The following is a 22,343-nucleotide window of genomic DNA, read 5'->3' as shown; positions in this document are numbered from 1 at the left end:
CAACGACTGTTTTCCAAAATATTCAAAGAAATGGCAAGTAAGCACAACATCGTCATTAACCCTTGGGAAATGTAAATCAAAACCACAATGAGATGCCACTCCACACTTCCTCAGATGACTTATTACCAAATAGATGAGAGAAGTGTTGGCAAGCATATTGACAATTCTAAATCTTATACACAGCTGGTAGGAATGTAAAATGGTAGATACTTTGGAAAACCAGGGTGGCGGTTCCTCATGTTATTAAATATATGGTTACCATATAGCCCAGCAATTCCACTCCTAGGTATACCCACAAGAAATTAAATCATGTCCACGCTAAAACTTATGCATAAATATTCATAGCAACATTATTCATAATAACCAAAATGTGAAAAACAATCCAAATATCACTCTTTGACAAATGAATAAATAAAATGTAGTATATCCATATGATGGAATATCATTATGCATTAAAAAAATGAAGTATTGTTACATGCTACAGCATATATGATAAGTGCAAGAAATCACTCACAAAGGGCCATATAATGTAGGATAACATTTGTACAAAATGTCCAGAATAGGGAAATCTGTAGAGACAAAATAAAAATTAGTGGTTACCTAGGATCCAGAAGGAGGTGGGAAAATGAGGGGATGACAGCCAAGAGATGTGTAGTTTCTTTTTGGGTAATAAAAATATCCCAAGATTGATTCTGGTGATGGTGGCACAATTCTATGGAAATACTAAAAACCGTTTAGTTATACATTCTAAATAGGTAGATTGTATGGAATGTTAGTTATATCTCAATAAAGACATTTTTAAAATTTATAGTCTTTGACTTCTGGAGAGTTTCTAACCTGGGAGGGGCCCATGGATGGGATCTATTAAAGTGTTACAAATATTTCATGTATAAACATATGCATCCTTTTAGGAATTAGTTCATAATTTTCTCAAGTTTCTTGGACATTCTGATGCCTAAAATATTTAAGATCACTGTTTTTGAGCCACTAAATGACACCATGGTACTTAGCGGTTGTAATATAGCATTTTAAGTTACACATATAGAACGTAATTTTCTGTTAACTTTGTTTACCAGCCCACATTCTAGTTTTTTGTAAATGTTCTGGTAGTTTATCATACGTTATAAATGTAGTATTACAAATAATTAGATAAGTCTAATGGCACTACTCCCTACTTTAGTAGCTCCTCCATAACCTTCATGATAAAGTTCTAATTCTTGAGCATAACAGTAGATCTTCATAGTTTAGGCCCTGCTTTTCTTAAGTTTGATCTCTCCGCTTGAGACCTATAGCCCAGCCACACCAAACCACTTGCAGTTTCCCAGCATTTTTTTAGTATGTTCTTGGGTCTCAGGACTTTTCCACATGCCACCTGTGCCTGGATATTCCCTCCCTGCTTATCCTTTACAATTTAATTCAAGTAGCAGCATCTTACATATTCTCTAAGAATTCTCTCTTCTAAGCAGTGCATTGCTTCTCTTGTGGGATTACTCAACACTTAATATGCCCCCATGGAACTAGCTGTTTCCCTTCTGTCTTTCCCTCCAGATATTTAACTCACTGAGGGCAGGGGTCTTGCCGTTATTTTGTTTGTCTTTCCAGCATCTAATATAGTAGTTGTCACCTAAGAACTTAGTGAAGATGTGATTAAGTGATTGAATAGACTGATAAAAACCCATTATATAGCTTTGGAAAACAATTATTCCTCTTAACAAGTTAATCCACATAGAAAAGAAATACTTCCTTTTTGTGGGGGTATTTGCTAACGGCTTGAGTTTTTGAAGTGTTTCAGCTAAAGGTTAAATCAAATGAAATCTACGTGGTACTTTGATGTAGCTTTAAAAGTTCAGAGTGAAACAAGTGTGAAGTGATTTATTTCCTGTAATTGGTCATAAATTTACATAGAACCTCATATATTCCTAGCCTCATCACCATTGACATTAGAGTGCCATCTAAATAATGTTAATGGTTTCAATTTTATCAAGATGTGTCAGCTGCCAGGAAGAAGACATTCAGTGGCAGTTTCATTTCGTTTGCCCAGAATACTGGGTAGATCTAAATAGGCACTGTAGAAAGACAAAGAATTCTCTGTAAATAACCCCTTCTCTCCTGCTCTAGTAACAGGTGTATATAAGTTTCTTTAATTCCAATCTTTCCACCTTTTCCACTTATTAAAGTAGGTACATATTTTTTCATTGCTTTTGCATTTATACATCTTACATAAAAATCCCATAGTAAGTTTTTAAATTTTAAATGCCCCTTTTTAATAATATATTTTGATAATGCTGAAAATGTTTTTTACTTTAACCTATTTAGGTATTCAATATTATTTTTGAACATTTTAATTTATTCTAATTTTTGACTTGCAGCAATGGAGAAGTCATGACCTCCAGATGATCACTTTTATTGGTTTCCTGTTCTGATTCTCTGGAAATCTTTTGGTTTGCATGCTTATTGCTAGTTTTAGTCTTTGTCATGTTTACAGTTCAGTTTTTAAAAAGCTAATAATTATGAAAAATTTAGTTATCATTTTCCATTTCCATTTATTTTAAATTTTGAGGAAACTTTATATTAAAGGTATTTTGTAAGGAAACTTAACAAAATTACTGGCCAGACTGGGAGGAGAAAGGGAGTAAAGCCTCTAGAACTTAGAAATAAATATTTACATGATTATTGGACTTTGTCCACCTTCTCATATAAAGTATAATGTATAGTTATTTTAATTTTTTATCTTGTACATCACTTTACAAAAATGTTTCATTTAACTTAAAAAGCCAAAGCTCTGTGTTTTACAAAGGTTGATTATACAAACGCAAGTGTACAAGTAGGATCTTTATAATCTGATATGACTCAGTCTTGGAAACTTACTGCAACTGTTTTGCAGTTCACTTGGTATCACATGACTCACTTCAATGGTTTAAAGCCTGTCTAGTAGTGATCAAAGTTCATTTGGTTAGGGGTTTTTTTGGTGTGTGGATGACTTTTTTCCACTTTGTTGTGGATTGATTGTCTTTCAAAATACCCAATGCAGTTCTTCCTCTTATTCTTTTGAATCTCAGAACGTGGTAGTTGTCTGCACAGTGCAACTTCCAATCACACACAGGGGAAAAATTTTTAACTTGAAAAAAATATGCATGGAAGCACTTTTAACTGTGAAGTATCATATAAATATAATAAGTATACAGTATAAGTTTCAATTCCAAATTTTCCTTTCTTCCTTTTTTACTTACTAATACATATACTAGTACATATTTTTCACTGCTTCTAAAAATGTAAGTTTTAAAGATTTATTAAAATATTGGGGTTGGGAATTTAGCTTAGTGGCAGAGTGCTTGACTGCACACTCAAGGCTTTGAGTTTGATCCTCATTTTTTGCAGTGCTGGGGATTGAATCCAGGGCCTTCTACTTGTCAATCAAGCACTCTACCAATGAGCTATACCTCCAGTTCCTTGAGTTCTGTCCTTAACCCTGAAATAAATAAATAAATATATATATATATATATATATATATATAATATAATATATATATACACACACACACAAACTTATGTATAAATAATATATAATTTTTTTATATATATTATATATAATACACACATTGTAAGTATTTTATATATGTGTTTGTATTAATTCCATTGCCCTCAAATGTTAAAATTGGAAAAGAATAACTTGTATCTATTTAAAATTGAATGTAAAAGTGAATCTTTTTTCAAGTTACCAGTATCCTGTAATGTGCTATAAGAAAGCAAACATATATAGAACATGTTATCTCTTCTGTTCATATGGACACTTGCCCAGGTGATCAAATTTTCTCAGCACAGATTTCTCTGTTATTTATAAAGAACCTATATTTAGAAACTACAAAACTCTAGAACTATGACAGTTTGTTTCACAAAAACAAAACAAAAACCTCCTATCTTAATTAATAAAGGAGACTAATGAAAAATTCTAAATACTTACATATCATTGATAAGTATGGAATTCATCCCTGCAGATTCTCCCCACTTTAAAATTTCAATACTGATTACTAGGTGAAATAAATGGAATGGTTTTTAATAGTATTTTTTTAGGGTTTGAATTTTTACTATTATTATAGTTAGAAACTCTGCTATTTCCTGTCAAAACCTACATTCATCAGACTATGAACATGACAGTTTCCTGTTTTCTTATTAACTATATAGCATTTTGAACTTTATTGGTTGTAAGTTATATAATAATCTTAACTTCTCACTTTCCTTTTCTCATTACTAAATGCTTTTGGAGGCAGCACTGTTTAATACATATAGAGAAATCCTAAAATCTAATCTCTTTATTGCTAGTCAAGGCTGATATTTTATTAACTTTTTAAAGTTGTCATGAATGTGTCACTTATATCTTAAATATTATTTAAATAAATTCTACGTGTTTTTACCTTATTTTTTTTTTACTGTTTCTTAATGCATAACATGACGAAGCAGTCCATATCAGGTAAGAACTAATGTTATTGGAGTGTTGTATACTATTATTTACCAATGTTTTGTAAAAATGCTAGTATTTTAAAGTAAATATTAGAATAATAATGGGAAAAAGTAACAAAAACAACAACAACAACAAAATACTTTGGGAAGTTAAAGGAAGCCATTTTTTGATTTTGTGTTTTTGTTGTTTGTTGAGATAGGTCTCCCTTTGTTGCCCAGGCTGACTTCAAACTTCTGGGCTCAAATGATCTTCCTGCCTCAACCTCTAGAGTAGCTGGAGCCACACATGGTGGTCCACTGTACTCAGCTCTCGAGTAGGTAGTGGTGGTGGTGGTGGTGGTGGTTGGATTATTTGACAAGTTTGTTCTAGTTAGTCTGTTTTTCTACTGTCACAATAGTGAGGCTACAAATAAGTTTGGAAGCATATTTGAGTGTTTCATTGATGAGCTTATTATTGAACTATAATCAAATAACTGAAAATAAGCAACTAAGTATGAACAATGACAAACCTTTATTTTTAAATTTATTCCCCATCATGTTCCCCGATTTTTTTTTTCCTTTTGGTACTGGGGTTTTAACTCAGGGGCACCTGACCACTGAGCCACAATCCCCAGCCCTATTTTGTATTTTACTTAGAAAAAGAGTCTCACTGAGTTGCTTAGCACCTCACTTTTGCTGAAGCTAGCTTTGAATTCATGATCCTTGTTCCTCAGCCTCCCTAGCTGCTGGGATTACAGGCTTGTGCCACCAAGTCCAACTTCTCCAGATGTTTTGAGGCAATTTTCATGAATACACATAATTAAAAACTAACAAAATTAAATAAAACCAAATGAAGTGACTTGATAATCTTTTACTTACAAAAATAGAAGTATGTCTTTAATAGTAAAAAGAATCATTGCTTAGGCAAAAATCTGGTAACATCAGAGTTAAAATTAGCATAGAAAAATGCATACAGTACCAAAATGGAAGCCAAAACAACAAATTTCTCTTATAGGTCCACATGAAGAAGAAAGGGAAGTGTACTGACAGAAAGGTATAGGTTAATACCCTAGCATCTAAGTAAGAGCAATTTTACGATGGACTTTAACAGAGGAGTTTAAAATCATAGCTTAGTGGTCTTCTGGTTAAATCCAAAGATTAAATTTAGAAATACTAGAGTTACTAATACTAGGAATTAATAACAATTACAAGTATTTCCAGCAATCTTTCATAAATGTTACTTTTAGCTTTTTATTCAGTAGATGTTTTTATTGGAGTATAAATCATATATGAAAAAAATACAGAAATTCTAAGTGTCCAATCTCATGAATTAACACAAAAATAAGCAGGTTTATTTAACTACTATGCAGATTAAGAACTAGAACATTATCAGAATTTCAGAAGCCCTTTCATCATGTCTCCCACTTCTTGTTCTCTTCTCATTTCCTTATTGTTAAGAATTCTGGCATCACAAATTGGGTCTACCCAGTTTTTAACCTGTTATTCTAACAGAATTATATAGAATGAAGTATTTCATGTTTGTCTTATTTTGAGACTAGCCATGTTGTTTCACGCAGCTGTAGTCTGTTCATTTTTGTTACTTTCTAAGAGTATCTCAATGTATGAATATACTGTCATTTATTCATTCTACTATTTATAAACACTTGGGGTTATTAATAAAACTATTAAGAGTTCTTTTGTAAATTTTTTGGTACAGCATACTTATTTCTGTTGTTCATATACTTACTGATGAAATTGCTTAGGGACCGTTATAATTATTGTTCAAACCAGAACACTTTTGAGAATGAAAGTAGGACACTATAGATAATTTTGCTGTGACAACAGGCATAAGCCTGAACTGTCTTAATGAAGCTGAAACATATGATTATTCTTGGTATAGGGTATTTAGATATTTAGTAAATACTGCCAAACCATTTTCCCAAGTGCTCGTACCAATTTATGCTCCCACCAACAATGTATGCCACATCAGATTTTTGTTTGTTTGGCTTTTGGTACTAGGGATTAAATTCAGGGGCACTTTACCACACTGAACCCCATCCTCAGCCCTTTTCTGTAGTTTATTTAGAGACAGGGTCTCACTGAGTTCCTTAGGGCCTTGCTAAGTAGCTAATGCTGGCTTTGAACTCAGAATCCTCCTGCCTCAGCCTCCAAAGCTGCTGGGATTAAGGTGTGTGCCACTGTGCCCAGTTGTATTCCACATCTTAATTAAAATGATTGGGTAACTGAAAATTTCAGTGTTGTATTTTGTATTAGACACATGAATTGAAGTTATTAATTATTATCAGTTAAGGAACTGTTAATTTGCTTTGACAACTAAAGTGACAGGCGGTAAGACAAAAGATCTTTAGCAAATATTAAGGAGCCGATTATTACACTTAGGAAAAAGGTTTGGCAGTATCTACTTAAGTTTAATATATATAATTTGTGAATATATATATTCGCAGTTACACTCCTGGTATATAATATAATAAACTGGAAGTGACTCAGATGGCCATTGGCAGTGGAATGGCAAATTGTGATGGGTATTTACATATTGAATACTAGGACACACTGGGAAAGTGAACTACTTCTCTAAATGCCAGCATTGATGAATCACAGACATGATGCATGACAGGAGCCAGACACAAACAAGGACATTGAAATGATCCTTTTATAGGGATAGACATCAGAATGGTGGTTACTTACCTTTGGAGAAGGTAATCCTTGGATGAACAGAGTATACACAAGCCTTTTGGGATGCTAGAAACATCTTAATATGGGTGATAGTTTTAGGTATATATATAAGTAAAGAATTATCAACTTGTTCACTTAAAATCTGTATAATCTACAGTGTTTTATCTCTTTAAAAAAGTGGGGACAGGGAGGGAGGCTAAACAAAGTATTGAAATAGTCATAGTCTCAATTTTTTCAAGCAGTTTTGACATTAGAGCATTTTGGCCATAGGAAAATACCATAGAACATCGAATTTTTAATCAGTTGATTTTATCCTGGGAGACAATCTTAGGTTTTCAAAAAAATTAAATAGAAAGTACAGAGTTCTCAAATGCCCCTTAAATATCTTTGTCTAGTTTCCCCTGTTGACTTCTTATGCTTGTTTGATATATAGGTTACAATCAAAGAACCAATATTGGTACTTTATTATTAACTGAAGCCCATAGTTTACAATGGAGTACTTCTTTGTGTTATACATTCTGTGTTCAGACAAATGTACAATGACAGGGGCTGGGGGTGTGGCTCAGTGGTAGAGTGCTCGTCTAGCACATGGGAGGCTCTGGGTTTGATCCTCAGCACCACATAAAAATAAATAAACAACATAAAGGAAAAAATGTACAATGACATACATCTACCATTACAATAACATAACAGACTGCTGAGAAATTCCCTATATTCCATCTACATTCCATGCCTCCTTCTCTCTCCTTGAACCCCTGGCAACCACTGGATTACTTACTGTTTTCATAATTTTGCCTTTTCCAGAATATCATATAATTATAATCATACACTGTAGCATTTCAGATAAGCCACTTTCACATAGCAATATATATGTATGTATTTGGGATTCCTATGTGTCACCCCTCCCAATCCCACCACACTTAACACACTAATATTAAACTGCCTAGCAGTTCCTCAAGCCTGCCATTCCCTTTGTCCTCCATTCTTTAAGCACATGCTTCATCTATCTAAAAAGGCCTTTCAGATGTGTGACATTATGTGCTAATTTCTAACCAGAAAGAATAATTAGAATAGATTCAGTCATTCAAAGTGAACAGATCTTATACAGAGTCTTAGAAAGGACTCTTCTCTTAAGAAGGGTATATGTCAATTTGTGTTTTCATGTGTGTAAAGGTTTTAAATTTCCTGAATTTAAATTTAAATTTCCAGAATTTCCCTAGAGATGGTCTTGAGACCTATTTGAAACTGGAGCCCAGTTGCATAAAACTTTTTGGTTGTTTAATGGGAGAGCCTAGATCTGAAAGAAGCAGTGCAGAATTATAGGTACTAATGTTTTTAAAATGTTGGATGGTATTGATCATTTTATTTTTTATTGGTTCTTTTTAGTTACACTGATCACTTTAAAAGGTAAATTTCAAACATAAATGTTAAAAGGATATTGCAGAATCATCCTAAAATTCCTAACCAGATAAGAGATATTAAGCTATATAAGAAGAATTTAATCAAAGTAGTACCATCATAGGTACCAATTTTGAATTGACTTTTTTTTTTTCCGGTGTTGGGGATTGAACTCATAGCCTTGTGCTTGCGAGGCAAGTACTCTACCAACTGAGCTATATATCCCCAGCCCTGAATTGATTCATATTTTATAACAAATGCCTCTTCGTGCCCAGACCCCCCCCCACACACACACACACGTTTCTCTCTCAATTGGCTATTGAGCAGTATTAAGAAGTAGTTATTCTATCAAGGCCTCTTAATTAAGGGTACACATTTTAATCTTTAAAGGATATAGTTGATCACCTAGAAATGAAGTCAATCCTTAAATTAAAACTTGAAGATTAACACTTGATAGGGGGAAAGGAAGAGGCACTGTTTTATGTACACTCATGGTCTGTGGCTCAATGTAGACATGTTTAAATGTCTAACGTTAGATGGTACCCTTAAATGATGAGTCCTGTAAAAATACCCTGTTGGGCCCAAATGTAAAGCTAGAAGGTGAAGGTGTCTGTAAACCCCAAAGAGAAGGTCATATCTTTTTTTTTTAAATAATTTATTTATTTTAACTAGGTATACATGACAGCAGAAAGCGTTTTGATTCACTGTGCACAATTACAGCAGCACTTTTCATTTCTCTGGTTTTACACGATGTAGCATTGCACCACAGGTGCAGTCATACATGTACCAAGTGTAATGATATCCATCTCATTCCACCATCTTCCTACCCCCATCCCCCCCCACTCCACCCTCCCTTTTACCAAATCCAAAGTTCCTCCATTTTTCACATGCTTGCTCCCCATTGTGGATCAGCATCCACTTATCAGAAAAAACATTCAGCTTTTGATTTTTGGGATTGGCTTGCTTCACTTAGCATGATATTCTCTAACTCCATCCGTTTACCTGCAAATGTCATGATTTTATTCTCTTTTAATGGTTAGTAATATTCCATTGCGGATACATACCAAAGTTTCTTTATCCATTCATCTATTGAAGGGCATCTAGGTTGGTTCCACAGTTTAGCTATTGTGAATTGAGCTGCTATAAACATTAATGTGGCCATGTCACTGTAGTATGCTGATTTTAAGTTCTTTGGGTATAGACTATAGAGTGGAATAGCTGGGTCAAATTGTGGTTCCATTCCCAGATTTCCAAGGAATCTCCGTATTGCCTTCCAGATTGGTTGCACCAATTTGAAGTCCCACCAGCAATGTCTGAGTGTGCCTTTTCCCTCACATCTCGCTAACACTTAATGTTGTCTGTATTCTTGATAACTGCCATTCTGACTGGACTGAGATGAAATCTTTGAGTAGTTTTGATTTTCATTTCTCTAATTACTAAAAATGTTGAACATTTTTTCGTATGTTTGTTGATCGAATGTATATCTTCTGAGAAGTGTCTGTTCAGCTTCTTAGCCCATTTGTTGATTGGGTTGTTTGTTTGTTTTTTGATGTTAAGTTTTTTGAGTTCTTTATATATCCTGGAGATTTTGCTCTATTAATGTACATATGGCAAAAATTTGCTCCCAAAATGTAGGCTCTCTTCATCTCATGGGTGGTTTCTTTTGCTGAGAAGAAACTTTTTAGTTGGAGTCCATCCCATTTATTAATTCTTAATTTTATTTCTTTCACTTTAAAAGTAATATTTGGGGCTGGGGATGTGGCTCAAGCGGTAGCGCGCTCGCCTGGCATGTGTGCGGCCCGGTTTCGATCCTTAGCACCACATACCAACAAAGATGTTGTGTCCACCGAAAACTAAAAAATAAATATTAAAAACATATATAAAAGTAATATTTATTGGCCTCATAATTCTTTATATTACTTGTCTGTGTGTCCATCTACATTTAAGGCAGAGTATTTTAAAAATATGAATATTATGAAGATAGCAGCAATAAACAAGAAATCTTCTAAATCCAAACTTATTTATGTTCCTTTTTTGTGTTTTTTTAATATGATCCTATGAAGAATATTGGGATTTCAACCCCCAGCATGCACACAAAAAAGGTACAGATTATTTAGAACACTGTTTTCAAAATGAATCTATGGACTATCCTCTTCTGAACTAACTACTTGTTTAAAATAGATTCCTCAGGAGCTGGGCTTGTGGCTCAGTGATAGAGCGCTTGCCTAGCATATCTAAGGTACTGGGTTCAATCCTCAGCACCACATAAAAAATAAAATAAAATGAAGTTTAAGATAAAAGAAATTTTTAAAAACTAATAAACTCCTTAGTCCTAGCTGTTAAATCCAGATATTTGAGAGTAGAGCTCTGGAATCTGTATTTTTTAATATTATAAACCCTATTGGCTCTTAGGCATACTAAATTTATAAATTACTGATTCAGATAATTGGGAAGTCAGAAGGGCACCCTAACTAACTATTATAGACATTCTCATGGAAGTAAGGGTTCCAGAGAGACTTACTGAGTTGAACTGCCAGAGAGATCATCTCTCTGGTATTCGTGACTCTTTTGCTCATGTTGTTTGTAAATTCTCAAATCTAATTAATACCTAAAATAAGTTATTTTAAAATGTTATAGACACTAGAAGGCATCCATTAAAAGTAAACAATGGTTTTAACATAATAAGCTTATTTTTGCTTAATTTACATACCTGTGTTAGGGATAAAAGAATCTGAAGGATGAATTTAGGTTCTATAATACAGTTTTTTTTTTAATTTTCAGTTCAACAGGCCAAAGTTACAATTAAAAACTTTTTTTACTTAAGCTGGGAGTATACCTCAGTGAGTGATAGGGCTTATGCTTATTATACACAAGTCCCTGAGTTCTATTTCCAGCACATATACCACAAAAATCCTTTTTCATTTCCTTCTAAGTAATCCAGGGTTGGAAGGGCAGTGTGTTATGCTGAAACAAAAGTGGCCATAATTTGACAATTGTGACAGCTGGATGATGGCAACATGGGGTTAGCTACACTACTGTCTATTTTCAAAAATATTCCATAATAAAAACTAAAATTTTTCACTTGCTTGATTACCAAATAAAAACTTTTTTTCCAGCATATGAATTCTTGCAACCTCTCTGGAGGGAAGTTTAACCATAAGAAATCAAACTTCTTAAGAATGTTGAAGTCTTTAGCTGTATTCTATACTTCTGGTTGTACATCATAAATTACAAGGCAACTCTGCAGAGCTGTGTCTTCAGAAATGCTGGTAGCGGGGCTCAGTGGTAGAACACCTGCCTAGCACTTGTGAGGCACTAGGTTTGATCCTCAGCACCACATAAAAAGAAATAAATAAAATAAAGGTTAAAATTTTTATTTCTAAATGTTGGTGGCAGTGCTGTTTGTAACGGGTAGGCTATAAACCTAAATATCCCAACAAGAGGACTGGCTAAGCAGGTGATGCTGTGGTTGCAAATGAGACACTGTGCAGCCAACAGATTATGATACTGAGAAATGTTTGTGATAATAAGTGAAAAAGCAGGATACAAAACAAAAAGGAAAGTGACCAATCTTACTTTTTTTTGAAAAGTAAGGTTAGAAAAATTATCTTGAAAGATACACTAGAATGTTGTAATGATAATGAGCCCCTGTCTCAAAACAAAAAGGATGGGGATATGATTTGGTGGTAGAGGGCCTCTGGGTTTAATCCTTAGTACCACAAAATAAGTAAATAAAAGTAAAGGTTATAATAAAACTAAAAATGTAGTGAAGATTATTTTTGACAGTTATTCATTATTTTCTTTGTATGTAGTGTTTTCATAGGGAAGAAAATTTTTTTTTAATTTGTCCTTCTCCTAAGATAGTCTCTTTCCTCAATATGGGATTTTCTGCTCAGACTTAAAGGCTGGGTAACTGAAAAGCTGACAGGAAGTCTTGAATCTTTGGGTAGGACTATTGCCCATGGTCTTTATTGTAGGGCAGTCTAGCTACAACCGTCCTTTGGGGTGTCCCAAGATTCTCTTCAGAGAGAAATTCCTGTACTTACAATTCCAGAGAATCGTGGTGCTTGTTTCCTTGGCAGCTCTTGGATCTATGTCTAATTCACCTGGAAATATATTTTTTCTTTTTCAATGATATGAACGTATTATAGGCATTTCACAAGAGTTTCTGTTGTTGCTAAGTGTCATGAAGATATTCCTGTAGTGTTTATCTAAAAATTAGGATAGACAATGAGCATCAAAATAGCATGCTAAATTATGTGTTTTCTTTTTAAGACAGAGTGTCAGTAGCTTTTATCAGATTCTCAGTCCCATAATTGACCCAAAAGAGGTAAACAAAACCACAAAATAAACAAAAAATATTGCCAAGAGAAATGGTCCTTATCCTGGGATATGCAGCAGAATTATTCAGATTTTTTGAACATACACATTCCTAAACCCTACCCTCTATGCCAGGAAGAGTAAGTTCCAGGAACATTATTTAAACAAAGTGTTTCTTGTGCTGACCTCCAGGTGGTCAGATTGGCCCAGAACAGCTTGATTTTGCTGCTGGAAAAATGGCATCCACTTGTATATACCAGACACATATGAAATGGATAGTCGTCCTTCAGAAACTTTTGTCCTGAATAATTAAGAATTCCATTTAATATAAATCATCTACTTACTATCTTATTCTCATTTGGTTTGAACAGAAGGTATACCATTCTGTTATTTTTACCCTCTCTGCTGAGGATCAAACTCAGGGCCTCATGCATGCTAGGCAAGAATTTTATCACTGAGCCATACCCCCAACCTCCACAATGATTCTCAAACTTCAGAGTATATCAGAATCCCCTGAAATGCTTGTAAAATGTGGATTCTGGAGTTTCACTCCTAGAATTTTGATTCCTTAAATCTGGAGAAGGAGACTACATTTTTAACAGGTATCCTCAGTTCTGATGTAGGTGATCAGTGGATTATATAAAATATTTGAACCTAAGTTTGTTGTCCATAATACCATGAAGGTTTTGGTTTTTTGTAAGAAAGAGAGGAAGAGAAGGGTTTGGGAAGATTGTCCGTTTTTAAATATAATTAGCTTCTAAAAGACTGGTAATAAAGATAAGCAGTGCAACATGTATATTCACAGGTATTCAGGATGACCATACTCAGTACCCTGGAACTCTCTGCCCAAATGCCTGCTTTCAGGGCCTATATAGGTCTCCTCCCTCACCAAAACCAGTGTGTGCACATACCTGAGTTCACCGGATAGCTTCAGTTTTACCAGATAGTCCCTTATTTTCATCTTTTCTTTCTTTCACCAAAAAATATCTCTGCCTTTGGTATATTATCAGTTCTCAAATAAAGAGGCATCTCCTTTGGTGTTAAGAAAATTATCCCTCAACTTATAGTTAACTTTCTGTAATTACATCTGGCAAGAGACTGCCTAGTTTTTTGTTTTTTAATTTTTTTACAATTGTACAGCATATGGACAGCATGCCTTTATTTTATCTATCTATCCATTTATCTATCTATCTATTTTTATGTGGTGCTAAGCATCAAACCCCAAGTGCCTCACATGTGCTAGGCAAGCGCTCTGCCACTAAGCTACAGTCCCAGCCCTGAGACTGACTAGTTTTAATTCCGATAAATTTTGTTAGAACAAAGGAAAGCCACAGCTTTCCAAACAACTGGGAAGTTGGGGTTTCTCTGCCATACTCCTTTATAACAGCCAGACAGAAGGAAGGCATGTGTTCCATAATATTTCTTCAGAAGTAAACACTTCTGAAGAAGTGATGGAGGGGGGAAAGAGAAAGGAAGAGATTAACTGACTTTAATTTAACATTTGGAGCTATAAATCATGTGTTGCAATATGGTGAATATAGGATGTTGCATCAGACTTGGCAGTTGTAATGATGCCATTGGTATCACAACCTTGAGAGAGGTCTTTGTGGTGCTCTGTGCCATTTTTCTAAAAATTCAACTCCGAATTTAGATCTTTTCTGTTTTGCCAAGGAGAAAAGAGTGGTATTTCAATTTCATTGTACCTCACTATAAGTTTGTTCTCTTGGTTCAGGGCAGGAGAATTTCTTTATGGCTGAGGGTCTGCCTGGGTCACTTGTCATTACTGAGCCCTTGCATCTCTTGTGTCCTGTTGTCACATGCAAGCAGAGAAATGCTGAGGTTGCTTCACTTCTTCCTGGAAGTCTGTCAGGAAAGCTGGAAGGTGTTATAGCAAGGCTGTAATGTCTTTACTCTCAGAACCGTTAGTTTTGAAAGTATATGTAATATTTCCTGAATATTTCATATTGCCTTTATCTTAAGATTTGAAAGATAGTGACTAAGATTTTGTCCCTGAGAAACAAGAATGAGGGTCAATAATAATCATAAAGGTAAGACAGATGGAGTATATTTTAGCAAGATCTTTAATAGTAGTCAAGATATTTGGTAGCTTTTTTTTTAAAATTCTGCTTTGTTGTGGGAGAAAGTTCATGGTGTATAGGAGCAATAAAACAAGTGAAAAATATCAAAATTAAACTTTATATTTAGAACATAAACTCTTGAGGACAGAACTGGTCTCTTAATTATATGTTAGTGGAAATAATAGTATCCATGGTGGTAAGTTTGGGGTTTGAGGAATTTAGGTAAAGACATGGCAGATGATGAAAAAAAACCATCTTTAATCCTGATAAAATTGCTTTTGGAGAATGTGGTTTAGATTTAGCTTTGTTCCAATACTGAACTCTAGGATTATCAGATTTGCCCACCCAGTACTTTGACCTCCTCAATGAGGGTATGTCCTGTTAAACTCCAGGGATAGAGGAACAGAGTCTGGTCTCCAAAGAAAGAAAAAGGGGAAAAAAGAGCTGTGTGATATGTACCATTCCTCTCCCTGCTCCCTGGAGAGACAAGTTCCTCCCTGGGGAGGAGGGAGGAGAGAAAGCAGAAATGTTATCCATAACTGGCATTCACGCCATGCAGCAGGAAACACTGAATGGGAAGCAGTTTTCCTGCCCTAACTGTGAGTGATAGTGTTGTGGTCTTTGGGGTATTGTAACAGGATGGAGACTCTTAGCAAATTTTAATGATTTCTAAATAATTTTCATCATTTACAGAATTATGGAGACATATTCTCAAGACAGAGTATGTGATATATAATAAGAGCTTGGTCTTTAAGTTCATATTTTCTAGAAATACAGTGAAAATATTTATAGGTGAATTGATAGGCTGTCTGGGACTTATTTCAGAATAATCTGGAAAATGAAACCAGATTGTTCATGATGTGAAGGTTGTTGAAGTTAGGTAATGGGTACTTGGGAGTTAATTATATTATCTCTAATATAGTGAAGGGATAGTTTGAATCTAAACTCTGCTATTAGGTATCTGACATTAGCAAGCTACTCTAATTCTCCATTTCCTAATTCGTAGAATTGGGATAATAAAATCTATCACATAGGATTGTTGTGGTGCTTCAATTAAAGTAAGTTATATGTGAATTACATAACACATAGAAGGCACTCAAAAAATGGCAATGTGGGGGGCTGGAGTGTAGTTCAGTGTTAGAGCATTTGCCTAGCATGTGTGAGGCCCTGGGTTCAATCCCCAGCACTGGAAAAAAAAAAACTGGTAATAATTATTATGTCTATAAATAGAAAAAGATCAAGATATTTTGTTTGTTAAACATGAAACATTTATTTTATTGACTTATGTGTGTGTTTCCTCCATTTGAGTAAATTAATTTGGGTTTTGTTTTAACAGCTCAGGTGCCTAAAAGGCCAGAGGGGCTTCTCAGGCCAACCTCCTTTTGATGGAATTCACATTGTCAACCATTTAATAGGAGATGATGAATCATTCCATTCCTCAGATGAAGATTTTATAGATAACTCCTTACAGGAAAGTGGCATTGGTTTTCCCTTGCACAGAAAATCAGGCCCAATGTCTTTGGACCCCACTGTGGCAGATGGTAGTGAAAGTGAAACAGAAGACAGTGTGCTGGAGAACAGGGAGAGTCACCGAAGGATCCAAGAGGAGCGGCCCCCACGAAGAGAGTCACACTCAACCACTGTCTGACCGTCACTGTGACCCAGACTACAGATTTCTTTAAGGGATCCAGTTGTCCTATGATTAGGGATTTTTTGGATTTATCTGTTTCATATGTACATATATATATATATGTATATATATACACATATATACATTTTACAATCTTATCTGCCTTTTTTTTATCTTTGCCAAATCTTCACCACTGATTTTCCATTGCCATAAAGTTGACTGGAATATGGTTAATGGGTAAAATAAGGTTCTAACAGTATTAAAGAACATTAATGTTTCTTGTTTAGAAAATGTAACTATCTAAATGTGGGAACCATTTTGAAGTTCAAAACTATGGAAAATTGAATTTTCTTCAGATAAAACTGTTCTTGTGCAATACTTTATGCTCAGTGAACAAATTGTATATTTGTTTATCAATTTGTTTTCAAGGCTATTTGCAGACATTTGACCAAGACATATATCTGATTGATATTGTATTTTTGTGTTTTGGGGATTTTTTTTTTTTTGGCCACTAAAATTACTATTTTATTAGTGAGCCACTGAGGTTCTTAAACACAAAGCCTTTTTTCCTATATAATTTTATAAACAAATTGTTAACTATTTTCAGAGTTTAAAGTTTTGTTTTAATTTCTAACTTTTATGTGCATATGGAGGCTTCCATGTGTCAGTTATTGGTAAAAGTAGTAAGTTAACTATAAATATATTGTTAATTTGTACATATTTATGAATCTGTATATCCAACATCAAATATTATTTTACATGAGGAATATCATATTGCAGAATGACTTCTTTCAGCATCCTCACAGAACTTCTGTACATAGTAGGTCAAAAGAAAACCAGACACTAATATTTTAATAGTTTTAGTATTTTGCTTAGCATTCAACACTAGCATATTCATAACTGATGCCTGTTCAGAAACACTATTGTTGAAATCTTTTACTTCATGTATATTAACTAATACATTTTTCATGATTAAAGAGGTTATAGCACATATTACTTATGCTGATATTCTACTTAATATAATTTAAGCAGTGGACTAAGGTCCAAGATGCAAAGCAATTATATCTGCAAATAATCTATGAACATTATCTTCAAATTCTCTAGTTTCTAAATAATAGATGAAGCCATACAAATCCTACTAATTCTTCCTTTTCTACCATTTAGACTTTTTCCTAGAAAACTGAATGCCTGTCATTGATAAATTAGAAGAACTATCCAAATTACACTTACCTGTGGAAAGACAGAAAGAATGTATTGACTGGATACTTTCCACTCTCATTTTTATTAGCAGCCTATGAAAGGAATAGCCATAGAGGATGAGAGGAAAGTAGAAATCAGTAGTGTGGAAGGACAATTTTGCACAATATGATGGAATGGACTTGAAAAGACAAAAGTAGTTTTTGTCTAAAACCAGAAGTTAAGCCTTAAGTTACATTGTGGACTAGGCTTTTCTAGCAAGGAAAATAGCTATTTTTTTGCCTGAGAAATGCAATTGAAAACATGCCTTCTGAGTCCATTGAACCAAGTTAAATTCTAATGGTTAGGTAATTTTACCTCTTGTCACAAGCTAATAATTAACGGAGCCAAGATTTTAATCCAGATCTCTCTGACACTAAAGCATTTAAAGTGGTCCAGCTAATAAATTTCTCAATTTTCTGCTTTTCTGACAATATGATTTAAGTGATTTAATAGATTTGTATATTTTTGAATATGCATACCTATAGACATACATGAATATCAGCACTCATAAGCCCTACAGTTATGAGTATAGATACCACTCCTAGAATTGGTATTATTCCTAAAATCCTAAAGCTTTGGGGATTCTTCTTTGGGGTCTATACTATCATTCCAGAAGGTTTCAATACCCAAGTGAAGAGAGATGAGTCATGGTCATATTATTGCCTTGACCCCCACATCAAGAAATCTGAATAATCTAGACGAAGAGTCAGCAAAGTATAGCCTGCAAGCTAATTCTAGTCATCTTCCAGTTTTTACTTTAGTTGGGGAAAATTCAAAAGAATAATATTTTATGTCACATAAAAGTAGTATGAAATTCAGATTTCAGTGTACATACGTAAAGTTTGATTGGAACACAGCTATCCTTATCCATTTGCCATATTTTTCTTTTCTTTGCAGTACTGGGGATTGAACCAGGGGCACTTTATCACTGAGCTGCATTCCTGGTAACCCACACATAAACACTTTTTTTTTTTTTTTTTTTTTTAAAGGAGACAGGGTCTCACTAAGTTGCTGAGGCTGGCCTGGTACTTGCAATTCTTCTGCCTCAGCTGCCAAAGTTCCTGGGATTACAAGCATGAGACACCATACCCAGCCATTTTTTTATGGCTATAATGGCAGAGTTGAAATAGTTATAGTGAAGATCATGGATCCTCATAGCATAGAATATCTACTTTCTGGCCCTTTACAGAAAAAAAACTCGATCTAGATACTCCAAAATGTTAGGCTGCTTCTTTAGTTTGGCTTAATAGAAGATCAAACCATATTCTTTTCTGTTGAGGTAATGATTTAGAAACATAAAATTTTCTGGTGGATCTTTTGTTCCACAACTATTCAAATTGAAAAGTATACCAGCTATCTTATATGATAATCTATGATTCCATAGAAAATTTTTGAAGAATACCTGAAACTTTAGAGGAGAAAGAAAGGAATGAATTCCAGAATCCCAGCAGTATTCTTTGAAATATGTATCATTAATATTTTTAGGGTATGCTTCACTGAGAAATGTTACAATTTAATTTTAAAATAGGACATCTTTCTAGAGTCACATTTTGAAAGATATTCTAAAGAATTTCATAAGTACTCTTTGTGGTTAGAATTAGGTGTTAAAAGAATTAGGATAAGTAAACATTATTCTGTTGATGCTCTTCTAATTTGGACCATGCAAAACTAGAAACAACATTCTTCTCATTTAAGGCCTTTAATTCAAGCCAGGTGCAGTAGTGTATACCTGGAGTAGTCCCTGGAGGCTGAGGTGGTGGGTCACCTGACGAAGTCCAGGAGTCAAAGGTCAGCCTGGGCCATGTAGCAAGACTCTATCTCCAAACCAAAAAAAACAACAAAAAAAAAAAACTTTGATTCAAAAACATCTTAGAAGAATTTAAAATCTTCCTGACATTTAGGATGCAATAGGATACTATGTCTTAATTTGACTCCGTTTTATTCAAATTAGTGTTTAGTATGTTCAAGACTTTTGAGATATTGGACCATATTCCCTGATAGATTTTATTTAATCTCTCCTATTTTGTAAATCAAATTACAATGGAAAAACTTGCCTCTTTAGGATAATTACCTTCCTGATATCTTTGGCACTGTGGGTTGATATGCTGAGAGTAGAGGCCATAGGTCATCTGAATAAAGTGGAAATTGCATTGAATAATGAAACAGCCAGGCATGGTAGCATGCTCCTATGAACTCTTTTTTTTTTAAAAGAGAGAGAGGGTAGAGAGAGATATTTTTTTAAAATATTTATTTTTTAATTTTCGGTGGACACAACATCTTTATTTTTATGTGGTGCTGAAGATTGAACCCAGCGCCCCGCACATGCCAGGCGAGCACGTTACCGCTTGAGCCACATCCCCAGCCCAACCTATGAACTCTTTCTTCTTGGCAAAAGAAGTCAAAGATGTAACTTTACACAATTTCTATTATTTTTCCTCCTTGATAGTAAACACTCATTATTTGCTAATTGAGACATCAAGTTCCAACTAACTGAAAAAAGCTTTTTCTTAGCTCTGAACATAATGCAGCTTGTTACTCTCCAGACAGTGCCTTTGATTGAAAATAAGATTTAGATCTTTTGAAATATATTATTTCTGACATCATAAGAAATCATTTGGTTCCTCATTTGTCATTTACATAATGTATTGTAATATTCATATTTAAGGTAAAATAAGTGTATGAATTATGTTAAAGCTCTTTCATGACTAGCTTGATTGTTGTATAGTACTAGGCTTTGGAGGTTAACATTTTGTGAAATCAAAGATTTACTTATTAAAACAAAGAGTTTTAGCTTGAAAGTTATTGCTGCTCTACATTAACGAAAAACTTACGCTTTTAAAATTAATCCACTTAAATTTAATTTTTTGTACCGAATTAATTAAAATTTCTGGTTGAAAGTAGAGTGGATACTATTTGTAATCCAAGTTTTTACATCACATCCATTGATCTACCTATCCCTTCTTTTCACTCCAAAGAAGAGATGATAGAATAATACATTCAATATACTTAAGAGATGCAAAGTTATAGTGTATTTCATTTTACTGTTGGAATTTTTTATTGTAACATTGTATAATAACCTGAAATGTTTACTTGTGCCTTTGCTTTAAACAATTAAAGTTTTCCATTTTGTAAGAACTTGTTTCCTTAAATTGTTCATCTTTAAAAGGGGAGGGGCAGCAAAACACAGATAATGCTTGTTCTTATAGAAGATTTACATTTAAAAATAACAATGTTTTCATCTCACATTGTACTATTAAATTAATTAGCACCTAATTCAATAAATACATTCAAATATATGTGATTTGGACATGCATATAGAGTTAGTAATAGTAAAAAAAACAAACTATCATTTAATTCAGAAGCAAAAGATCAATATGCTCTGCTTTATGCTCAGAATGATTTTATGGACTTGATTCATGAAATATGACAGAATAGCTGTAATCCAAGATTTGTCCACCTTGGCAATATTAACATTCGGGGCCAAATAACTTGGTTGCAGGAGGCTATCCCATACATTGTAAGATGTTTTGTAGCATCTCTGGCCTCTATTCACTAGATACCAAAAACCTTGTGAATTGCTACTAGTGATGTAAAATTGTATAGCCACTGTTGAAAATACTTTGGTGGTTCCTCAATAAAGTTAAACAGCATTACCATATGATTAGAAATTCTAGATTAATACTCAGAGACTCAGGTATTTGTACACCAATGTTCATGGGAGCATTATTTACAATAGTCAAAAGGTGAAAACAACTCATGAGTCCATTGACAGATGAATGGGTAAATAACATCTATATGTACAGTACATCGGTTAAAAGGAATGAAATTCTGATACAAGATAACAATATAGGTGAACCTTTAAAGAATTATGCTAAGTGAAATAAAGTAGACACATAGTAGGTTCCACTTGCAAATAACACTGAATGTACTTAGTGCCACTGAATTGTGCGCTTAGAAATTATTAAGTCAGATACAGCAGTGCACACCTATAGTACCAGCTTCTCAGAAGGGTGAAGCAGGAGGCTCACTTGAACCTAGGAGTTCAAGGCCAGTCTGGACAAAATAGACCTTATATCAGAAAAATGGGAGCTGGGGTTGTAGCCCAGTGGTGGAGCACATGCCTGGCCCATGTGAGTCTCTGGGTTCAATCCTCAGCACCATATAAAAATAAATGAAGGTATTGTGTCCATCTACAACTAAACAAAAGAAATTATTAACCTAGAATAATAAATACTAAGCATATTAAGAACTTAGATTCCACTTGCAAACCAAAGATTTTTTTAAAAAGAGACTTAGAAGGGAAAAAGAAGTAAAACCTGAAGAGTTATAAATTTCACAATGCCTATGAAATAAAAAACTGCTGAGGCATAGAGTTCTGGTACTCAGTTTTTGTGTGGACTAAACCTGGACAAATCTCAGAATGTCATGGCTTTCATGCTGTTCTTTGGGTGACACCCTGCCAGGTCCTTGCCCTTCCTGACACCAGCTGCCATATCCCACAAGGCTGGCTCCCTCTCTCCTTTGGTTCTCTGATACAAAGTATCATC

At 34.2% G+C, this 22,343-nt stretch overlaps 1 protein-coding gene across 1 annotated transcript in view; it reads left to right on the top strand.

The window, feature by feature from the left end:
• Window positions 1–20,880, top strand: part of Evi5 (ecotropic viral integration site 5) — a 210,497-nt gene extending 189,617 nt beyond the window's left edge. The window contains exon 20 of the mRNA XM_026403112.2: window positions 16,264–20,880. Within this exon, the coding sequence (XP_026258897.1) occupies window positions 16,264–16,575 (312 nt within the window). The 3' untranslated portion in view covers window positions 16,576–20,880. The remainder of the gene's footprint in view (window positions 1–16,263) is intronic.
• Window positions 20,881–22,343: the final 1,463 nt, after the last annotated feature.

Source organism: Urocitellus parryii, chromosome 11 (assembly GCF_045843805.1).
Source record: "Urocitellus parryii isolate mUroPar1 chromosome 11, mUroPar1.hap1, whole genome shotgun sequence".
Classification (NCBI taxonomy): Eukaryota; Metazoa; Chordata; class Mammalia; order Rodentia; family Sciuridae; genus Urocitellus; species Urocitellus parryii.
The sequence above is the reverse complement of the archived record's forward strand: the minus strand, read 5'-3'. Positions and strand labels throughout refer to the sequence as shown.